Source organism: Polyodon spathula, chromosome 16 (genome assembly GCF_017654505.1).
Source record: "Polyodon spathula isolate WHYD16114869_AA chromosome 16, ASM1765450v1, whole genome shotgun sequence".
Taxonomy (NCBI): domain Eukaryota; kingdom Metazoa; phylum Chordata; class Actinopteri; order Acipenseriformes; family Polyodontidae; genus Polyodon; species Polyodon spathula.
In genome coordinates, this window is record NC_054549.1 from 34611788 (window position 1) to 34634536 (window position 22749).

At 35.6% G+C, this 22749-nt stretch overlaps 1 protein-coding gene across 1 annotated transcript in view; it reads left to right on the plus strand.

Moving 5' to 3' along the window:
• Positions 1–22749, plus strand: part of atg7 (ATG7 autophagy related 7 homolog (S. cerevisiae)) — a 52730-nt gene that overhangs the window by 15405 nt on the left and 14576 nt on the right. Inside the window, exons 14-18 of the mRNA XM_041274200.1 lie at positions 243–449; positions 983–1098; positions 4954–5029; positions 7492–7572; positions 10506–10628. Coding sequence (XP_041130134.1) covers positions 243–449; positions 983–1098; positions 4954–5029; positions 7492–7572; positions 10506–10628 — 603 coding nt within the window. The remainder of the gene's footprint in view (positions 1–242; positions 450–982; positions 1099–4953; positions 5030–7491; positions 7573–10505; positions 10629–22749) is intronic.

Consider the following 22749-nt stretch of genomic DNA (forward strand, 5'->3'; position numbering starts at 1 on the left):
TGATGTACTAGCAAGAGACAGGTACTCTTGTAGCTAACATTTTTTATGTTCTGTATTGGTATCTAAGCAACTGATACTATACTCTTCCTGAATGCAGGAATCCAATTTGCATGACCAAATTCATGTCTCAATTATATTGCTATTTAAGTACATGCTTTCAATACACAGATATTAGAAGAGAGTAAGAATCGGACATGTTTTTGTAATTCAGTCCCTGATGTTTTTTCTTTGTTTTCCTCTAGCTGATTATTAATGCAGCCCTCGGGTTTGATACCTTTGTTGTTATGAGGCATGGCCTTAAAAAGTCTAAAGAGCAAGAATGGAGTGGCTCGGCTGGTGCTGCTGGCTCCTGCAGTGCAGTATCTGCGCCAGGGACCTCGCTCTTTTCCAACATCCCTGGACACAAGCTGGGCTGCTATTTCTGCAATGATGTGGTGGCACCTGGGGATGTAAGTATTACATTTACAGGATGTTGATAATCGATACTAAAAAAAAAACTAAAAAAACTATGTCTAATTTTAGAAAGTCATACTGAAGTACAGTACGGCCTTTATCTTGCTTACAATAGAAAAAATAGAAAATCGAAGGGCATTGGATGAAAAGTCCACATACAGTAAAGTTTAGTACATGTCATTGTAAAATAGTGAAATAATTATTTGTAGAACGACACAGTGAAGCGAGGCATCTGCTTTCTCCATTCTTATCTTTTCTTTCATTTCTTTTTAGCCCCAAGTGAGAGCATTTTAATTTTTAGATGTGGATGTTTGAGTAAATAAATGCACCTTCTCTTACTAGTGGTTGTGAAGAACACTGTTATGAACGCTGGACTTGCATGAATGAGGCAGTTTATGATCTTTGGTGTAACAAATATATATATATATAATATATATATATATATATATATATATATATATATATATATATATATATATATAATATGTGTGTGTGTGTTTGAAACTTTTTTTTTTTCCTCTCCACCCAGTCAACCAGAGACCGCACTTTGGACCAACAGTGCACTGTGAGCCGACCAGGTTTAGCCATGATTGCTGGCGCTCTTGCGGTGGAGTTGATGGTGTCTATATTGCAGCATTCAGAGGGGTAATCCAACAATAAATGGCAGCTAGTGTTTTTTCACCTGTGCTAAGAGCTGTGTAATTCACGTAACCTTTCACTAAAAAGTACTACATTTGTCAAGCATACAGTAAAGACAACATTTTGGGTGTGTGGTACAGTAGTATCTTAGTATTTGGCTGTGGGGAATCAGGACATGGTCAGTACATAGTACACAGTCATGGTTTTGCAAACATAAATGTTAATGCTGTCTACAATACTAATATTTAGGGACTTTATAAAGCCAGTATAGTAAACACACAATCTGATTAGCCAGTTACTGTACTGCACTTGGTATTCAACCTGTTCAATAGCTTTGTATTTATATTGCATGTAGCACATGATTTACAAGAGTGTGGAGTTTTCTATTGCCTTCTGTATTTCTGTCATTGGCATACTGGAATTGTGATGCTGAGCTGTAGTCTTCAACTTATTTACCTTGCTATTTACTTTTGTTTTCCCTGCTGGTTCTGTTTTTCACACACTCAATTTTTATTCCCTCAAGTTTTAAAATCCTTGTCTGGTCCAAGACTCTGGGATCCTCCGTTGATTTTGTATTGGATGTTTTGTATCAATTGCCTGAAGCAAAATGTGTGCGTAAAGGGATGCCACTGAACCCTAAAACTAAATACAGTGCACACCATCTCTCTCCACATGCACAACAGCATGATGATAGTTTGAACAAAAACACAATAAAAAAAATAAATAACCGTATAACACTTGTATATGAAATAAATGATAAATATGGGAATTATTGTAAGCAGTTATGTTTAGGTGTTGCTTTAGTGTGCCAAACACCTGACGTGCGTACAGTTTTACTTAGGTCGATCTGTAAGTCACCAGGTCATAGGATAGAATACTGAGGCTCTGCACTGAATATTAATCATGTCTTTAAATCATAGACTGGGAGTGCTTGCAGCTAATTAGATGAACAAATGAGCATCTGTGAAGAGACTAATAGATATGGTAGATCATTGTTAGTATGATTATTAGTTTTTAAAATTCGATATCGTTATTTCTGTAGAAGAGGTGTATGTAATATCATCCCATGGCTTTAAAATCTTTCTTTTGGACTCTTCCTGTAGTGAAAATAATAATGATTCGTATGTTAAAAACAACAATAGTGAATGTTTCAACCGATCTATGATAAGCAAGTGTATCTTTTGAAGTGTAAATCTGTAGCTGGAACTACTGTGTTTTTTTTAAAATTCCTGATCAGTATTTTTTGTTACAGTTTATGCATTTCAGAACATTTAATCAGGAATGAATCTACTGATTGACAGATTTGAGATAGAGTGCTATGTCTTTCTCCCCAGCCTGTGCTGGTGGTGGTGGGGTGTTATTGCTTTGTTTTTTGTTATGAGTGTTTGCTCGGTGGTATACCACTTATGTGTGTCATTCAATGTCAGACTGTCAATGCTCATACTCTTTAGTAATAATGTCACTCTACAACATAGGCTAATGGAACATTGCACAGTTGCTTAAAAATAAAAACTCAATGTTCTTTATATAAGGTAGCAGGTTGGACCTTAGCGGATGCAGGAGAAAGGTAACCAGCTGCGGAGCTCTTAAAATAAAAGTAATAAAAAATAGATTTTGGCTGGCATTTATTCGGAATGAAAGAACTATGGATAAAAAAAATGCCACTTTGTACGCTGTAACGACATGCTGTCAGTAAAAGGATCATACAGACATTTTCGATACTTATAGTAGTGAACACTTCATTCGGATGTGTTTCTAGTTGACCAGTTGACAAACATTAGATGCCAGTTGAAAACATGATAATCAACCCTTATTTCTTATTTCAGAAAAATACTCGACTTTATATAATGAAGTGACTTTGCCCATGCATTTCCTGCTCAAGCATTTTGGACGCATTCTGATATTTTTTTATTTTAGGCAACTATCTAGTCTGATTATCTGAATACAAATAATATGTTTGTTTGTAAATATCTTGGTCTTCCTGAGCAGTTTGTTGAAAAAAGATAGTGTTACATAATAATTAGAAAACAATATGCACTCCCCTGGTCATTGCTTTTTATACCATCTGTATGATTTGCTACCTTGAGTGTAAAAGTCAGGAGGAATTACCGGTCTGCTAGCTTGATGTGTTATTCTTACAATAAGAAGCAGCTATCTAGAGTTGAAAGAGAGACTGGAATTCCTGTGTCATGTACAGGCAGATAAATCTGATGTGCATGTTATTTATCTGACAGAATTTGGTTCCAGCGTATTTAAATCCAATTTAAATTCAGTAAATCGTCACGGGTCTGCAAAATATTGTCAGCAGGTGTTTAGCCAGTGAACGTTATTACTCAAAGGGATTGCTGTTTATATAGTAAGTTCGTTTTAGGGACCACTGACTAGGCATTGCGATCTGTTCATTGTTGCTGACACAATAAGGAAGGCCAACCTTAAAAACTCAAAAGAATAGTACTGTGTATAATTTTATTTTTGTGTTACTTTTCAGCCAAGGCATTTTTTTTTTAAATGAAAAAAATAAAAGACTTGGTATTTTGTATTATTATTTTTTGTACCAAAAACCCTGTCTGTGTTTTTTTAGGACCAGTATGAAAGGCTGAAGGTTTTGCTTCAGGACTGTGGTTTCTCATGGAGTGGTTGCCTTTTAATCATATCTGTCATGGTTGATTACACTTTTAAAAAATATGCACCTATAGCTTTAAATGTAATATTATTTTAGTCATTTTGAGTGTACAATATACTTCAGTAGTATTTATACATTTTGAAACCTAATTAAATTGCAAATTGAAGTGAGCATGAGTCATATCACTTCAGCTGTAGCTGCTGTGTGCTGGTAATAAGACTTTAAGGTTTTTGTAGATAAAGGGCTGCAAGAGGACTTGGTTGCAAGTGCAGGTCATAAACACTTCCCTAGTTAAACCAGCTAGAAATGCTTACTGTGTGTAAAAGCTGAACTGGTAATGCAAGCCCAGTAAGCCTAAATGTTGTCTTTGGACAGTCATGCATTAAACCAGCTGAAAAATTGTATTTCTGTAACAGTATTTAAACCACATTGTGGTATTTTTGCCATTACTCCTGACTAGGCATTACGCACTATAAATACATGTGCATATAAGATGTAATGTAATAGATAGACTGAGTGCATCTCATAGGTTTCAAGTAATGCATTACAGTCGTTGCATAGATTAAAATGCTGAGGAAACTTTAAAGAGCTTTTGATCCTCTAGCCCATCTATGTATTCTCCCTTTGACAAATTCGCCCAGCATTGCTTTTTTTTCTAGACAAACAAGAATGAATTCAAGACGATAATGCGACACTACATGATTTTGGAAGGGCTTGAGAGGCAAAATGCAGAATTCTCTTTGAAGCGTTTGCCATCTCAGACAAGGGAAAATGCATACATATCACACCTTCAATAGCCAGTACTATCTCAAACCTATCAGTGGAATGAACTGAAACATTGCCTTCACCATTGTCTCTTTTTTTCAGAGCTGGTTTGAAAGGGTATCTCCACGAGTACTGAGTGGTTACATCTGATAAAGTGGTAACCTGTAGTTAAATGCATACACATTATATATTAAGAACACATGAAGAACAAGAGACAAGCTGACAGCGTACTGAAAAAAAGAACTGCTTCATTCTAAACGGCGCACACATTCTGAGCAGCCTAAAGCACAAAACTTCTTACCAGTTTAGAGAAAGCAAGTACTTAAACACAGTTGAGAGTTCAGATTCTACATTTAGCAACTTGGAAATAAACACTGAGACTGAAACAGGATGACAGTTTAAAAAATAAAATAAAATAAAAAAACTCTTAGTAAATGTTGTCTAAACCAAACCCAATGTTTCCTTTTTTACAGAGGTTATGCAGTAGCTAGCAGCAGTGATGACAGAATGAACGAACCTCCAACCTCTCTGGGGCTGGTTCCTCATCAGGTTAGTGTACTGGAAATACTGCAAGAGCCTTCAGCTCGGCTATGGCACTGCAACTTACAAAACTGAAAACAATTCAACAAATTCTGTATACACTTGCACACTACCTCCCTATTTATCAACATTACTTAGTTTTGCCAGGGAGATTGAATCTATTGATTTTAATTGATACCCAACAACCCAACAAAAGTAAAATGCATACTGTTAAGTCCAGCTGTACAAATTGGTGTCGGGGATACTGTACTGTAAATACTGTATTTAGCCCCAGATGTCAAGAAAAACAGACATGGCAGCTTCATGAATTGCAGAAAAGAAAAACTGTGTTGCACAGCCATAAGTGTCATACTTCATTTCTTCCAGAGAAACTGTGATTTGGATGGATATGAGGAGAATTTGTCACATTGTATTACCGTTTTTGGTTAAATTAAAATCCTAATGCATCACCGTCATCTATTTTCAGCAGAATTAAATCCTGGATAATACTGTGTGTTCAAAACTCTGAGAGTGTAACACTTCTTTTCCTGTAATAGCAATTTAAAAATAGTCTGAATTTGAAGGGTAAAGTGGTAATTTATTATAATGAATAGATTATTCTGAATCAAATTATTTAGCATCTACAATAACAACAAATTAACTGTAGAGGTGATGTATACAAAAAGGATCAGTTCTTTAAAGCTACATTTAAAAATGACATACATTTATGTTTACCGGGCTGCCTTTTATTGCTTTATGGGTGTGTGAGCACTTCTTCACTGATGTAAACAGGGTTTAAAAAAAGTGATGAAGCTGGAATTAGACTTTTAACATAAGGCGACACTGCCTCTTTGTGGCATCAACTTGTACTGTTTAACAAAGCTTTGAGAATGTCATGCCTCTGCTGTATCAAGGACTGCCAAACACCGTACATCATATTTCCTATGCCCTACTTGAATGTTAACCTGGATGGCTTTAGATTGATTAACCCTTACTCGTGTCAGCTCTAAGGAACAACATAATGCTACAGCCATATACATAAAAATGTAAAGTGGAGGTGGAACGTACTGCCAAACAACCTTAAAGGTCTTTTTTTTTTTTTTTAAGCACCCTTTAACTACAAAATGCTTGCTAATTAATTTTGGTATAACTTTAAGAAGAACACAAAAAAAAAAGCAATCATCTTCAACACCTGCCTGTAGATATTAAAGGGAGGATTATGCAGTAATTCAAAGCATTGGAGTGGATACCGTGTGTACATTTCAAAGCTGGCAGCTGGAGTGCAGCTGCTGGGTTTAAATTAACTCAGGTATGAGGTGTCGAGGGGTGCATTGCTGTCAGTTTGAGTTACAAGTCGCACCTTGTTCTTGAGTGGTCTAGTTAGTGCCAGGGCTGTGATCTGTGGGCATCTATATCATTGGCCACATTGTGTGTTGGTCCCTGTTTTTATTAAAGCTGTCATAGTCAGGCAGCATTAGCTTACTTAAACCTGCTCCACAGCTGAGAGATTACTTTCTTGAAATTCTGGCATCTGTAAGTGCATTGTTCAGAAGCCAGTATTGAAATATGACACAGGATGCTGCTATTTCAGTATCATGGGCGAAATATCACAAACACATCTCAAGTCTTGCAGGATGAAAACACTTGACTTTGATTTCTAAAGATGAGCCAAAAAGTTTGTAATGCATTCGTTTCTACTGATACTAGCTTTTAAAACCCTGTAGCTATACTTACAAAGATGTAATTTGTTTATTTTAATTGCTGTATTTAACAGAACTAACTGTTATATTGTTCTAAATAGCAACATATAGGAAATGCTGCCACCGTTTAGACGTAAACATAGCAAATATGTAAAACACCAGAAAGGATGAATCATTTTGTTTCATTTAACTTGAAACATTCAATTAACATATATAGTAGTACTAAATACATTGTGCTTGAAATGTAGATTTAGTACCAAGGTTCTTTTTAGTAGTACAGAACATGATGGACCATATCTTGAAGCAGATGCAAAGGCAAATAGTTTTTTTTTTTTTTTAAAGTTATACAATGATTTTAACAGTATGGTATGAGAAAAGAACAATTCAGATAGGAGCAGAGCAGTTTCTTATACTGTTAAAAGTGTTGAATTTCTTTTAGAAAAATTGTGCCTTTCCTCTAGCTTTATGGCGACACATGACAATAATAGTTAGCTTTATTCCAAAGACGTTGTCAGATTGTCCCCTCATAATATTTAAATTCCCTGCAAGAAGTTAATCACTGATTCTGATTCTGAAAAGGTATTCAATTCTGCTATAGGTATTCAATCTAGTGCTGTAGAAAATAAAAAAAAACAGAACTAGAGTGAATACAAATGTTGAAGAATGAACACCAGGTGATGCTAGAATCTAGCATTTGACTTAAAATAACAGTGCAATAATGGTTTGGTAGAAAGCAATTGGTTACAGAGTTGGAGTATTGTTATGTATTTCTTAATTTTTTTTCTTGTACAGATCAGAGGATTTTTGTCAAGATTTGACAACGTGCTCCCTGCCAGTTTGGCTTTTGACAAGTGCACAGCTTGCTCACCTATAGTAAGTTGATTTTGCTGCTGCTGTTTGACTGATTTTTAATACCAGAATCCTTTCGCAAATAAAACATAGATATCAAAAGTAAATGCTGTGCTTTCCTATGACAGTAAATGTGATGCCACACTGACCAACCAAATAGACATGCTGAGCCTGGGTGGCTTTAGGACTTGAATAATTAGTCTTTTAAATAGATTTCTATTACTATTACTTCATTTTCTGTGTGTCTTAAATTTTCTCTTAGAATTTGTGCCAAATTTGTGTTTGTTGATTCAAGGACAAAGGTTTTTTTGTTTTGTTTTGTTTTTGTTTTTTAAAATCACATTGTGAATGTACTAAAAATCTAACAAACTGGTCAACATTTCTGAAGATGTAATCCTTGTGGAGACTACATACTGCACCTGATCTACAGCTATGGCCAAATGTTTTGCATCACCTAGAATTTTAGGATTGAGACATAATTAAAACTAAATTAATAATAATAATAATAATAATAATAATAAATGAACATAATTTAGATATTTTATTTAAAGCTGTGTATACAAAAAGAATGAGATTGCAAAAGTCTACCGGAAGCCATAATAGCAGTACACTATTTCATGCTAGATTTTGAAACCTCACACATATATATATGGAAAACTACAAAGTGGTATGTAAGTCAACATATTAACGGTAACAATTTCAGCAGCTTTCATTCGACTTTATGAAGCAAAATGAGTTACTTCGATAGGGCGATGAAAAACTTTTGGCTGTACAGTACACAGATCATTGGGGTCAGATTTACTTTGGAAAGCACACATTTCTGTAAAAGGCCATATGGACTTGATCATGACACGCTTGATGTCACTGTCACATGTAAGTAATTATCCTCCATATTTAATATCTTTTCTTGACTGCCAGAGGCATAGTCCTGCTGAAAGGTTTATGTTTCAAGAATAATTTGTTTAGCCCAGTCAGTCAGTCACTGTCATCTGCACATGTCTTGAGGAGGTTTTCAAACTGCGGTTCAGTGAACTGTGACACTGACTGTAATTGTTCCACAAACGAGGATGTCTGAAAAACAAACACGCCTCAGAATATGGGTTTGATGCTCTTGAGCAGAACACACACTCTTCCTTGATCATCTCCTCACCACACTCACATCTTGCCACTAGAGTGGACACTCTTCTATAATTCAACTTTTTTTTTTTGGCTTAAAAATTGTTCGTACATCAAGGCCATTTCTAATCTTCTCATTTTGAATCTCCCTGCCTCTATGTGCTTACTACAATGTGTGTGTGCGTGCATGCTTTCTTGCTACAATTTCTGTTGGCATATATAAACCCTACTAATGTAACATAAATAAAGAAGTACTATACTGCATAAAGTAGTCCTGAAATATATATTGCTTCTCCTGCTTTTAATACACATTGACTTGTTTAATTGCAGCTTGTCTGCTCCTGTCAAGATTGCTTACGATGTGATCCTGTTATAAAGTTACTACCATACTTAGAGTGATGTTTATTGCTGATAGTTCCTTAAAGTTTAAGGGGATGTTTATTAATTTAGTTAGAATTGCATTTAATCTCAGGGAAGTGTCATTCTTCATTATTTGAACTCAGTGGATTGCTGCTTAAAAAGTACAGCTGTAATCATTTTACAAATATATTCTGTGTGTTAAGAACTGATATTTTATTCTGCTATATATCACCCTTGTCATGTTAATTTGACAATGCAGACTCGCTGGAGACAAATTTAATGAGCTAAGTATTTCCACTCCTTAAGTCTACTTTAATCTGCTGGTGTTTAATGGTATACCACGTGAAAAGTTTATTAAAATGAGATTGATAATATAATCCTAACAATATTGCCTATTTTAGAATAATTATCATTACCCCATAGCCTCTAAATCAAGCCTTATAGAAACATAATTTTTTATTTTATTTTGTGCATCTATATATGTTTTTTTTTTTTTTTTTTTTTTTTTTAATTATGATGCACATTTCAAGTGAATGACTTAATTGCTTTTGTAAAGGGCTAGCATAAATACAAAACTAAATGATAAAGTAGCTTCAAAGAAAGACATTTAGAGCTATGAAAATGTGATATTTTCTGGGAAAAGCCTATCTAGTTACACCAAGCTATTATAGTGAGGCAGTTTTGAAGAAAACGCAGGGCGTACCACGTTTAGCTGAAAGTGGTAAATGCAAAACAGATGTACGTCCTCTGTGTCACATGGTTGCTAAGACTTTATGAGCTACATCAAACAAAGCTTAGAATCATGGGATCTCCCGCTGGGGAAACAAAATCAAATCGTGTAAATGTTCCATTCTGTACTTTCCATGGTGCCAGATAATAGTTTTTTTGTTGTTGTTGTTGTGTTTTTTTTTTTTTTTTTTTTTTTTTTTTTTTCCACTAAAGTCAATATGTGGCTTGTTTGAAAAAGATAAATAAATACATACTATGAAAATATAAGCAAACAATTAAACTAGCTAGGTTTGGCACCCGCCTGTCTCTCCTTCCCACCACCACAACTTTCTAATTTTCTCAGGTCTAGGAACACATTGTCTGTAAAGCTGTCACTAAATTGATCATGAGTCTCTCCAGTAGTTTAGGAATGGGACTGCTGTTAACCATGGTTAGTGAATTGTTCCACAGTAGAAAGGTGCCAGATTGCATATTAGGGGTCAGCATATACTCATTGCCAGAGCTCTGTGTGTGGATATGCTCAGACTGTAGTGGTTTATGCCTTATCTACAGTGCATGTAAACAGAGATTCCCAGTGTCTTGTGCTAACAGTCAGGCACATTTTGCAAAATACCCTATTCATCCAAAAAAATAAACTTGTACAGTAAAAAGAAATAGAATGTTTATTGAACACGGTCCAATGCATCCACATGTACATAGTACTAGTATTTGTGATATGGACAGTTGTGAGTTTGTTGTTGTTGTTCTCACAGGTTCTTGATCATTATGAAAGAGAAGGGTTCCAGTTCCTGGCAAAGGTGTTTAACTCGTCGCATTCCTTTTTGGAGGACCTGACCGGGCTGACGCTGCTTCACCAGGAGACTCAAGCAGCAGAGGTAGGAAACCATAAAACTGACCAATCCACTGTTGCGTTAGTCAGGTTACATTTTTTGATATGCTGTTTGGATAAATCACGCATTGAACATTATCTACAAAGATCTAACCAAAGTGAAGCATAAAGACAATAGATATATTGGCCAAGAGATAAACACTATATGAAATATTGAGGCAAGTAGAACTTTAAAGAAAACTTTTAAAAGGTGACTCCTCGGATCCGTGCTTATTTTTGCAGGGTGACTCCAAACTGACATTTATGCAGCTACAGCATTAGCTGTAATTTTTCTTTTAAAAAAAAAAAAAAAAAAAAAAAAGAACCCTTTCCATCAGTATTGAACTTGTTAGTCCATTGTCCTTCAAAGTTGACATCTCCTCAACCAGGCTCTGGTAAATGCATCTCCTCAACATGGCTTCTAATTCTGTGCTGCTGTTAAGCAGCTGGCTGTGCATTGGAGGCAAGAACTGATAGCTGATAGTACTGTATTCACCAGGAAATTCCCACAATGACTTTAAAGGGGATGGGGAGGGGGAGGGGAGGTCCACTTCCTGTCTGGCATAGCTATATACTTACACCCCCAATGCAGTGCCATCAAGCTTACAGTCTTAACATTGTTTGAAACAGGAATTAGACAATGAAAGCCAACAAAAAAAAAAAAAAACTAAAAAAGCCTATTCATTTAAGGTTTGAAATGATAGGGGAGTTTTCTTTTTGAAACACTAACCCCAGACTCATCAGCAGGGCAGAGATTTGACCTCTGAACTTACTGAAGCCAGGGCAATACAAGAGCATACTCACCGAGCTGATAAGATGTCTCCAAAATGCAGGTCTTTCTAAATGAGTAATCTCTGTTTATATTAAACTAAACAGAAGACTCTGGTCGTGTTGAGTTAGCGATGCATATGATTGCGCTATGATTGATCAGCTGAAATACCAGGACATTATGAAAATACAATTGCAGTATTATGAACGTATGAAAAGACACATAATAGCAGGTCACAGTATGACAATATGATACAAATCCAACAACATCTACAATAAAATGCAAAAAAACTTTTCCAGCAAGCAGATAAAGCAGTTTTAATACTTTGCATGTGCAACGCACATCTGGTTTTTATTTGATTCCTGTGGAACATTTTGTGTATTCTGACAACAGCTGGAGCTTGGTATACAGTACAGTTTCATCAAGGGGCTCAAATGACAAATATAGCTTCAGAGGCCATTGAAAGCTGTGGGAAACTCCCACATCAGCACTTTGTTTTCAGTAGCAATGGCTCCAATTCCTAGAAACTTGCTGTGGGATTCAGTTCTCCTATAGGACATTATATGGATGCATGGAGCTATTGTTCTTTAAAAAAATGTAGCAAAAAAAAAAAAAAAAAGTACTGAAAATAAGTGTTTCATAACTTCATGTCAGGAACTGTACTGTGACCTAAATTATATAATCCCTTAATCTGGAACTGTAGTGCCATCTAGTGGTAAAATAGTATACATACTTTTTTTTTTTTAAAGACATGGCCTTAATATATGATATTTTATTTTAAAAGAGTGATAACCAACGCAATACACATTTTTTTATTTTACTACCATTGTAAGTGTTAGCATGTTAGTCATGTGTTGAAACTATTATATATCATTGTCTTCAATAAAGAAATAACCAAAATATGTGCTACAGAAGAAATGGGTGACCAGTGTACAGCCTTTAATTATAAGTGTATTATTTAAACGATCAAGAGCCAGGAGTTCCATGTTAAATACAGTGTTCCTCCCAGATAGCTACATGAACAACTCCTGCTATCTGGTAATTTCAGTAACATACCAAAACAAGATCTGAAACCAGGTGCCTTAAAATGCACTCGACTGAAATAGCAAGAAAAAACACAATAACCGCAATAAAAAAAAAAGTTTTAAAAACATTGCTGTTATCGATTTTTGTTTCTGTAAGTCTTTGTTGGTACTTCTTTTGCCTTGTTTAATCACTGTATCTTGGATTATGGGTTAAGCAAGGATTTCCTCTTGATGTCATTTAAAAAAATACCTAGAGTCTCCTGCAGCTTTGCCTTGGTACTGTTTCTTTGTACAAATTCAATTATACTTCGATTATAAAATGCAAACATTGTGTTTCAAATACAGGTATTTAAAACATATTTAAGGCCAATTATCCATCCCTGTATTTTGTTGATCATATGGATCAAATAAGGTTGACAGGGTGGTGCATAAGAGGAAGAAAGACCAAATCAGTTTAATTTTTATAGCAATACAACCACACTGGTGATGAGCAATCAGTAGGACTTGGTTTCCAAAATTCGCTGTCCTGATTATGCCTTTTAGCTCTAATTCTGTAGTCTGAGCATTCTCATAGGAAACCATATTTTATCCCACTCAAAAGGAAGTCTGTCACAGCCTACACAGCACTTCCTCATATGTGGGCTGTGTGGGCTGTTTGTCAGGATAAATACTGTCTATTGACTTGGTTGCATGACTCATTGAAATATGGGGGGACCTGGTCTTTTTAGTACTGGATTTCTCTTTCAAAATTTCTTTTACAAAAACATTCAAAAGTAACCACTTTGATTTCTGTCATTATGAAGGAGTACATTACATACGTGTTCTTCCTTTGAGAATAATTCTTTGCTATAAACAACATAGAACACAGCAAAGGGAACATAATGTGTTTCTTGTACAATCTGCAGGGTGTTCTGTATCACTAAGTAATGGGCATGAAAAACAGGTCCGTAAGCCTAGGTCTATTTGCAACTTTCTGATCTTCCCTTGAAAACAGGTGTTTGTAAATGAACTAGATGGATCAAATCCAGGACTGTAATGCACACATCTATTATCAGTTCCTCAGGACTTGCTGCAAGTCCTAAGAAAAGCTTCAGAAGGATAAACAACATTGCAAATGTCCATCTGAGCTTTAGTGGAGTTAGTGGGTTAGTGTTGTTTGTCTAAATATTCCCAGTTTTCCCTCAGCCATGCTCAAGCCCTATTTCTGTTCACTTTTAAGCACAAGGCTTATGTTTGAAACATAAACGCTAGTTAAAGAGTATGCAGGGAGGGTTCTGAAAAATACAGCGTTACACATCCCCACGTGTTGCTACAACCCATATTTTTTACACTTCTAACTTTTTAAAGCCTGTTTCGAAGTTCTTTTCAAAGTGACCACTCTAGTGCACTGATCGTGTAAAGATTATTTCCCACGTTGTCAAGCAGGTAACACAGCAATAACGATCCATGATGTGGCATGGAACACAGTAACCAGAGCACTGAAATCACTCTTCCTGCAGTGATTCAGAGGACAGATCTCAAACCTCAGTGCACTAGAGCGGCCATTTTGAACAGAACTTTGAAACAGACTTTAAAGCTAGAAGTTGAAAAAGTTCTCAGGATGTTAACAATGAAGAAAAATTTCCGGTACTTTAGTTAAACAGTTGTAGCAACAACATGGGGATGTATGACGTTATTTTTTTCGGAACTCCGCTACTTTCTTTTTAATATCAAGTGAGATAATCCATGAAGTACAATATAAATATCAAACTAAACTAAGCTTTCTGTTTTTTAATATGGATTTTGTGATTCATTAACTCCAGTGGAGGAAATTGCACAACATGAGCTGTTGATAAAGCTGCTTTTGTAATCCGCACTGGGGGAACGTATAACGCATGTTTGATATCTAATTTACAATCGCAGGCAAAATGGGCCCCTGTAGATTATTTTGTTGTGTAAAAAACACAAGTTGGTTGCTACTAGCAAAAATTATAACCAGATGTAGCTGTACAAGAAAAGCACACACTGTTTCTCCTCCTCAGAGATGCCATGTGCGACCTTTGTGTAATTCGACTTGGTGTACCCTGCTTGACAGAAAATGATACACCAAGAACTTTAATTGGCAAAGCTGGTGGGGCCTTCCCAAATGAACAATAAACTGAACCTTTTCACAATGTTTCCTGACCACTATAAAATCTCAAGAGTATCATTTGGGTCTGAATTGTACCACATTTGTACTATGTGTTTGCCAGTTGTATTGACATATAGAATGATGATGGTTATAATTCTGCCATTTAGTGCCTCTGGCAACTACACACAAAAAAAGCACTATTTAAAGTATTGGGAAGGTTTAACTCTGGGGGGGGGGGGGGGGGGGGGGGGGGGGGGGGGGTGGTGGGGGGGGGGTGGGGGGGGGGGGGGGGGGGGGGGAAAAAAATACCAAACATGTTTATCCATACCACCAGAATCTGTTCAATATCATATTCTCCATGTGTTTTCACAGTCACAGTCATATGTATGGCTGTATTCCTGGATGAGAAATTGGTGTAAGAATTGTCAGACATTGGCAAGCTTAAAAATGACTGCATATAGAGGGAGGGTGTTGTTTGAACACGCAGATTCAAAGCTTATGCAGTAAAGTGTAGCTTCTGTTTTTCCAATGTCGCGATTGGTCCTCCGACAGTCAGAAATTAGATTCTGTCCACACACCATTAGTGATTCTGCCCCCACATGCATTCATGTTGCTTGATACAAAGTTGTGATATAATAGTGTATAGTCCTTGTTCAATGTAGTCTTGGGTTTTAATGTGATATGAACCCTTTTTTTTATTCTGCCTTGCCTTGATCTCTCTGTTAAAGGTTTGTGAATTATTCAAATACAATTCTGTATTGGGGATAACCATACTATTGATTTTTTTTTTACTTTTACCAGCTTGGGAAAGAATCATTGTTGATTCATAAACAAAATGTGCCTGCTGTATGTACACTAGTCCAATATTTGAATAACAGAAAAAAAAGACTTAAAGGATATGTTTTAATCTGTATAATATGAAAATGGAGATTAAATGCTCACCCTTGAGAACCTACAACTATTAAGAATCAACCAATCACGCTTAATGAAGCAGTCCAGACAAACATCAACAAGAAATAATGATATGTTACTTAATGATAAAATGACATGCTTTGCTCCTTATGTATTTTTCAACCTATATCTCATTCAGTATGCAGTTTACAGAGAGAGTCATTTATTATTAATATGTTTTTGTATAATTGTTTTTTCAGTAAGCAGTTTTAAAGTAAGACAGACAGACTTTGAAGTTTGAAACTATAGCAGCTGTTGAAGAGATTGATATAGTGTTGCATTTATATAATCTTTTTTTTTTTAAAGAGCATGCCCAAAAGAGAAAAGCTTGCTCAGATATGCCCAATCTTCTGTACACCTCTTATGTTCGATTTTTCTCGTTGCAGCATTTTTTCATTTAAACAGATTTGTATATTTCCTTGTTTATGCATTTTCTCTGCCAAAACCTGAGCTATTAAAAAGGCACATGTAAATGTGATATTTTCAGTGTTTGAAACAATGCTATTGATGGTTCCAGTAAATGCATGCACTGTGCGGGAGACTGTTTGAGCGGCCGGCATGGGACAAGGGTACCAATGATCTGGTATGCTAATGAATTTGTTGGAGAATAAAACCCATCTGTCAACAAACAAGTAAAACTAAAATGTCAGAATTTAAATATAACTGTGAATAGCATCATTTCTGAATAGAAGTCAAACAGGAAATATTATAATATCACAAAAACACTTCTGTTAGAGAAGCCGTTTATTGTTGTGTTGTTTTCATCTAAGTTGATCATTTCTGTGAGTTGTCTCTTTATATTAAATAATCCATATGTTGTAATTAAAGAGAGTGATAAAGAAGTGTAGTTGAAATGTTGGTCTAAATCCGGGATACCCTTTTCAATATAGGAACCACCTTGGTGTTTGAATTATATATAATGTGGTGAAAGCTGTTTGCTGTGTTGCTTAGTAATACCTACTGTAGTAGCACAACGTGTGAATTTGTAGAAATGGGTTTTTGCAAGAACTGCGTAACCACATTTTGGGAGTTGTTTGTGGACCACCTGGAGTTTACTTGCGGACCACAGTTTGGGAACCACTGGTTTAAATGCATTCTTTGATAGATGTATGGCTGCATCGACCTCGCAAACAGAGCGCAGCAATGATAAATGATTGTGCACCCTTGTCGCTGTCTTTTTCAACAAAGGAATTCCCCTTGTACACAGTGAAAATTGTAGAATGAGTTGCAGACTGGGAATACTGGAGACAAGAGGATGAAAAACTGCTCATTCTAAAAAACCTAACAGAAGAAAACCTTTGTAAATATGTTATCATGAACAAAAATGTTATAGCATATCCGTAAAGGCTACATTATTAGTGTATTCTCCATTCAAGCATTGTAAAGTACCTGCTGTGCAATACATTTGCTGTGTGTCATTGTATATGCCTTACAAAATTAACTAATGAGATTTAACCAGTAAATAGAAGCATGGTCATATAACACTAAATATAAAGCTTTTATATGCAGAAAGCAAACAAACAGGCATAAAAGTTCTGGGGTGGTAACATTTATATGTAGTTATGTTTATTTTTTTTTTTAACTGTTGAGCAGTAAATAATGCATTTGAGACTGCTATTCCTATAAGCACACTCTGGTTACACTCTTTAGGTATCACTGAGCCTTCATGACCTTGTTATAGGAGCAAGCATGATCCCTAGGAGTGGCTTGACGCCATGAAACATTTAAGCAATCAGTCACTTGGTGTTAAATGCATGCATGATGTATCACGTTGCAGTACATTCACACTACAAAACACATCTAAATTGGTCTAGCTGTTTTTGGTTTGTAAACTAACAATGCAAGTTGGCTCTTTTATATGTCTGATATGTATATCACAGACCACTATTATCCCATAAGCCTTCCAAATGTGCGCTGTTATCATTTGTTTCTCCAACAGTTAAAAATGTACCAGTCTAAAGAATAAATATATACATATGTATGTATGTATGTATGTGTGTGTGTGTACTCTCATTATTTACACAAAAAAAATTATATTACATAAAGGAGGAAATCTAAAACAAAGCAATCTTGTTTTAAAGAAGAATTTACACAATCTTATACATAGATGCATTCTGTCTTGAGTAAATGTATTTTTTCTTGGTGAAGTTGTGCTTTTTTTCATATGAGACTACTATTAAAACAAGGACTTTTCTTAAAACAGGAGGCGGATCAAAGTATTTACTTAAAGAAAACCAGGCTGTGATGGTATTGACATCTGGTCAAAATATTAATACAAACACAGCCTGTTGTTTAAACTCACCCAGCTAAATTAAAAGCCTTTGTTGATCCAAAATATAGATTAGGCATCCCAAATCCATGCTTGGCTTTCAAGTACATTGCCTTAAGTCCTTGGCTGCTCTCCAGTTATCTTCATTAAAGCTTTTCTTTTATTACTGTTTTTTTCCAGAAATCCTGACCTTTTAAAGGTTTGTTAGGCACGATTGGTGTATGATTACAACCTTCACCACAAATCTGCTTGCAGTTGACTTCTGAAACAAATCAGAGAAACAGTTAGAAACTTTTTTTTTTATCTGCCAACTTCTTTAAAGGATTTTTTCAGAAACCAGATTAGAGCCTTGAGGCTGGAGACAAACACCTTTGAGTTGCAAGACAGTGCTTACTGATTAATTACATCACCTACCTGTGTATCTCATTTTCCATTCCATTAATGGACCACCCTTTCATTTACTGTATAGCTGCATTGGTTTAACTGTCAGATGTACTGCAGTATTAAATCACCAAGGTTTTTAAATCCATTCTAATAAGATTTGGAAAATACATTGAGACCTTTTAAATGCATTTAAAGAAACCGATTGAGATTGAAATATTAGTTTTAGTATCCCCGAGCTACAGAACTACTACTGGTGTTGTCACCAGGTTAAACAATGGTGAGAAAACGTGGATGTGTGAAACATATGGCTACCGTAACTCTGCTGTTTGCATTGTTTTATAGATTTAAACAGAGATCATCTGTAAATCACATTTCAGTCTTATTCTTTACTACTGATATTTCTGAATGTCATGCTTTGACCTCGGGTTGAAAGTTCTGAAGCGCTTTTCATTTACTTTCCCAGCTAGCTTTTTAAGAGCTATTTAAAATGGGTGGACAATGAAATAATACATTAAAGTGGCCATCTGTGGTGTTTGGTTGGACCCTCTTTCACTGCTAATATGAGAATAGTTCCTGACCAGGAAGTACATTTACAATGCGCAGCTGCTGCTCTGGCAGAAATCGCCTTTATATATCCATTGGTCTTGTGAAAGCACACTGAATGCTTTATTTTACCATTAAGCTGTTGAAATTCACTCTAAATATCCAATTTGAATTTATGAGTTATGATTCACAGTTTAAAAAAAAAGAAAGTTAGTATCATTATCTCATAACCATTTAATCTAGTGTAATAACTTTGGTCAGTTTTACAAAGCCCTGAAAATATTGACTATAAACCATGTGATCCCTCTGTATTGTGGTGCGTGGATGTACTTCCTAGTGGGGCATGTCAGATTGATTTTTAGACTCTATGTGCACTATTCTCTGTGGCAGAAACCACTGTTATATAATACTTTAAACTGCAGTACATTTTCACTGATGTTACTTATTAGTTTATCTTGGTTGATCTTAACTTTATTACCATCTGGTATGAGTTAGGTATGGCTAACATGGATGAGTGAAGGTTTGGCATTGTTGTACACTTACTAATAATGCCTAATTTCAAGAAGAAAAAAAAAAAGATTAACTTATTGTTCTAACATTTTTGTAAATCACAGGCATTTTTAGTGATCAGGTTAGAAACAGCTGATTATTTTATGGTATTGCTTAGTTGTCAGTTTTGTTGATTGTAATTTATCTAACTGTAACCAAAAATGTCAAATGTACCAAAATGTGGTTGAGGTATAGAGGGTATGTCACGCAGAACGTTAACTTCAGAAACGTTTAAAAAGTATTATAATGCCGGCCTCGGCTACAGGTTGGTTATTGTTGGGATTTATCATCTTGGATCTGTGTCAAGCACCACAGTGCTCTCAACCATGTGTTTTCAAGTTAATTTATTTTTGTAAGCCATTTGTATATGCTAGTTGCATGGGGGTCTGATTGTTATAAAGTTTTTGGTATAAACAAAATGAATGTACACAATGATAGTTGTAGCACCTTCAGTGTAAGAGACATCAGTTGTTTGCAATGATATAATTGTCTGAACTGTGCTGTGTTTTATCTTGCCCAAGGATTGGCATAACCACAACTGCAAAGCTTGGTCTTTTGTTGATAGAACATGATGTACTGTAGTATGTGTTGCTTAAAAGCAGTTCAGTTCAGCATAATTTGTCCAACTTAAAAAGGCAAAGTGTTGTCATGTATGTAGAAAAAGCCCTTAGTGAGAAATGACTAATGCTGAAAAGTAATTCCAAAAAGGAACTTGGGATGAAGCTGCTTTTAAAAAGTATTGACAGCAGGGGCTAACAATAAAAAGGCCTTTGCAAAGCTACTGTTGTGAAATCCAAATGTTGCACACACAGAGAAAACATCACTGTGGCCTCTGATGAAAGTGTGCTGTGGTTTGGAAGAGCACTGCCACAGCTTGTTGGCACAGGCAAGCTTACCGTCAGTCATTAAACCTGCATTTAATAGGGATGTGTTTTTTTTTTTTGTATAGTCCATAGCCTGTGGCCAAAGCAAACGAAACAATTTAGGAGCTTAAGAGAGTTTTGTAGAAGCTTGGGAACCCAGCTCTTGAGATCCGTTCCAAACAGTTTACCAATATTACATCCTGGGTTCTTCCTGCAATTCTCAGCCAGCTTTCCCTTCATTTATTTTAATTGGCTCACATGGTAGCGACTTATCAGGCATTAAGGTGTTGTTAATTTCAAGCTCTTTTGGGACAGGGTGTTGGTGCAGGAAAGCATGTAAATAAAAGTGACTCTGTAGTTACTGCGGCCAATATTATTTCTTTATTTACTGTCTGTTAGATTTAGGCACTTTTGCAGCCACCATGAAACTACCTTTAACTACAAGATAGTCAATATTTTAAGACATTTAAGCTCCAAAAAGTGTTGTTCATTTTGCTACTGCATTTTTTATCGGGTTTGTTCAGGTTCTGTGGTAGTATTTGAAAGGCTCAAAATTAATTTATAAAATTGTGTTCTAAATTGAAATATACATCACTCTACATACTGGCAAAAAAGTACTTTTTTCCAATTACAGTCGGAACTGAACCAGTCCAGGACACTGTAGTGAAAGTGGTGACCTCAATAGTTGTTTGTACACAACCAGAATCAATGTTTGAAGTACAAAAGTAAAATGACTCAGAGTGAGCCTTTTATAAGCCACATGTGTATGCCTTTAAGTGTTCTGATTCAACAAGGTTATTTTTTCTCTATGTATTCCATGGTTAACCAAATATGCAATAACATAGAGTTGATTCCAGATTATCCAGGTGCAAATGCTGAAACGGATGTGTTCTAGCACCCACTTTCATACACAAGCATACACACGCTAGCAGACATGACTAAACAAACCTGAAGGGGACTCTGAAGTTATCAAGCTGACCAAAAAGCTGCTAGCTGCAGCATGCATTGAAACTAATAATCTGTTAGTTCTCAAGACTGAACTAAGAAAAATGAGAAAAAGAAAAACTAAGTAGTAGGTACATTAATTAATACGGTTTTTCTTGAATAGTAATGCACTGATTCTTTTTATAGTTTTTAAAACAGAAGTGCAGAAGTTATTTCTTTTAGAGCTTTGTTTTTCTTGGACATCCTACATGCGTGGACCCCAATTTCACAACCGGTACTTACAGCTATGTTATTATAGATCAGTGTTAGAAATAGAGAATATTTAATGTAAAAAAGTGTGATTTGATGCTTGTAAAGGACTGTACAAAAACAGCATAACAAGAAAACACTGCTACTGAAATAGGATGTTTTACATTGCAAATATTCAATACTAGAAAATTCATTCCAGATCGTATTTCAGTGCGAGTCATCCTGTCCTCATACAAACAGAGCTGTTGCGGTCTGTAACCATAGTAACTCCAGTGGTCAAGTTTATGATTTGCAGCATCAAAGTTACCAGTGTTTGCCTTGTTAAACTCTGTGGATCTCACTCCATTGCAGCACCCCACAGGGCAAAGAAAGGGGATGGTGAAAACAAAGCAAAGCTTTCCCACGGCAAGAAGAAACATAGAAAGAAAAAGCTGAGAAAACAAAGAATCCTCTTCCCAATAATATATATATAGATATATATATATATATATCTATATATATATATATATATATATATATTTTTTATTCTTCACCGGTATATTTATAATATTTCATTCCATTTTATAAGTGTCATTTTAGTATATGTTACGTCCCAAAAATACACTCAGTCTATACGTTTTTTTATTTATTTTGTTTTTTTAATCGACGAAGACCAAAGGATCGAAACGTTGTCGTTTATTGGTCCAGTGCAGACAGCAGACGGTGAACTTGAGATTATTGTTTTAACAATGCACCTACAGCAGTCTTTTTGAGTGAGCATTGCAATCTATAATTGAATCATCTCTACTTGTTAATGTTAGGGTTATTCAGAGTGATGACATTGTACATTTGGATTTGTTCCAAAAAGTGCATGGCCAAATCTGAACACTGACCTTGCTTATCTACCAGGATATTCCCTATTAATAACCTTTAGCCCTAAATAAGTGACCCCTAAGTACATAATTTTTAAATCTGCAGTGGTTCTTTCTAACAATGTAGCCAGTAAAGAAGGATTCTGATCGCTACTAGTTGTTATACAGCTATAAAGGGGTAGGACAAAAAATAAGAAACAGATGTTCTTGCCCCTAAAACTACCAATTGGTGGGAGGCCATGATGGGCAATTTGTTCTGGAGGGATAAGTGACTATATGTAATTGATTACTGAAATGCTCAAATTCCTTCAGGGAAGTTAGGAGAAGAATTTACAGCAAAGTCTATTGTCCAAAATGTCCCCATAGAATAACTGTATGTAATTCATCAGCTACAACAGATCAATGTGCATTTCAATTAAGAATCCTCAGATTTATTTACATTCATTTTATAAATCTTGAAGTCAGGCAGAGCATTTTAATAATGCTGATCTCTAACAACAAGCTGGCTGCAAATTGGAATTTTGGCTGTAGTTCAGACATTCCTTGGCAAGACCTAACAGCAATATTGACCTGCTATGATGTTAGTGATTAGATTCCTACTCTGTGCACATGTACAAAAC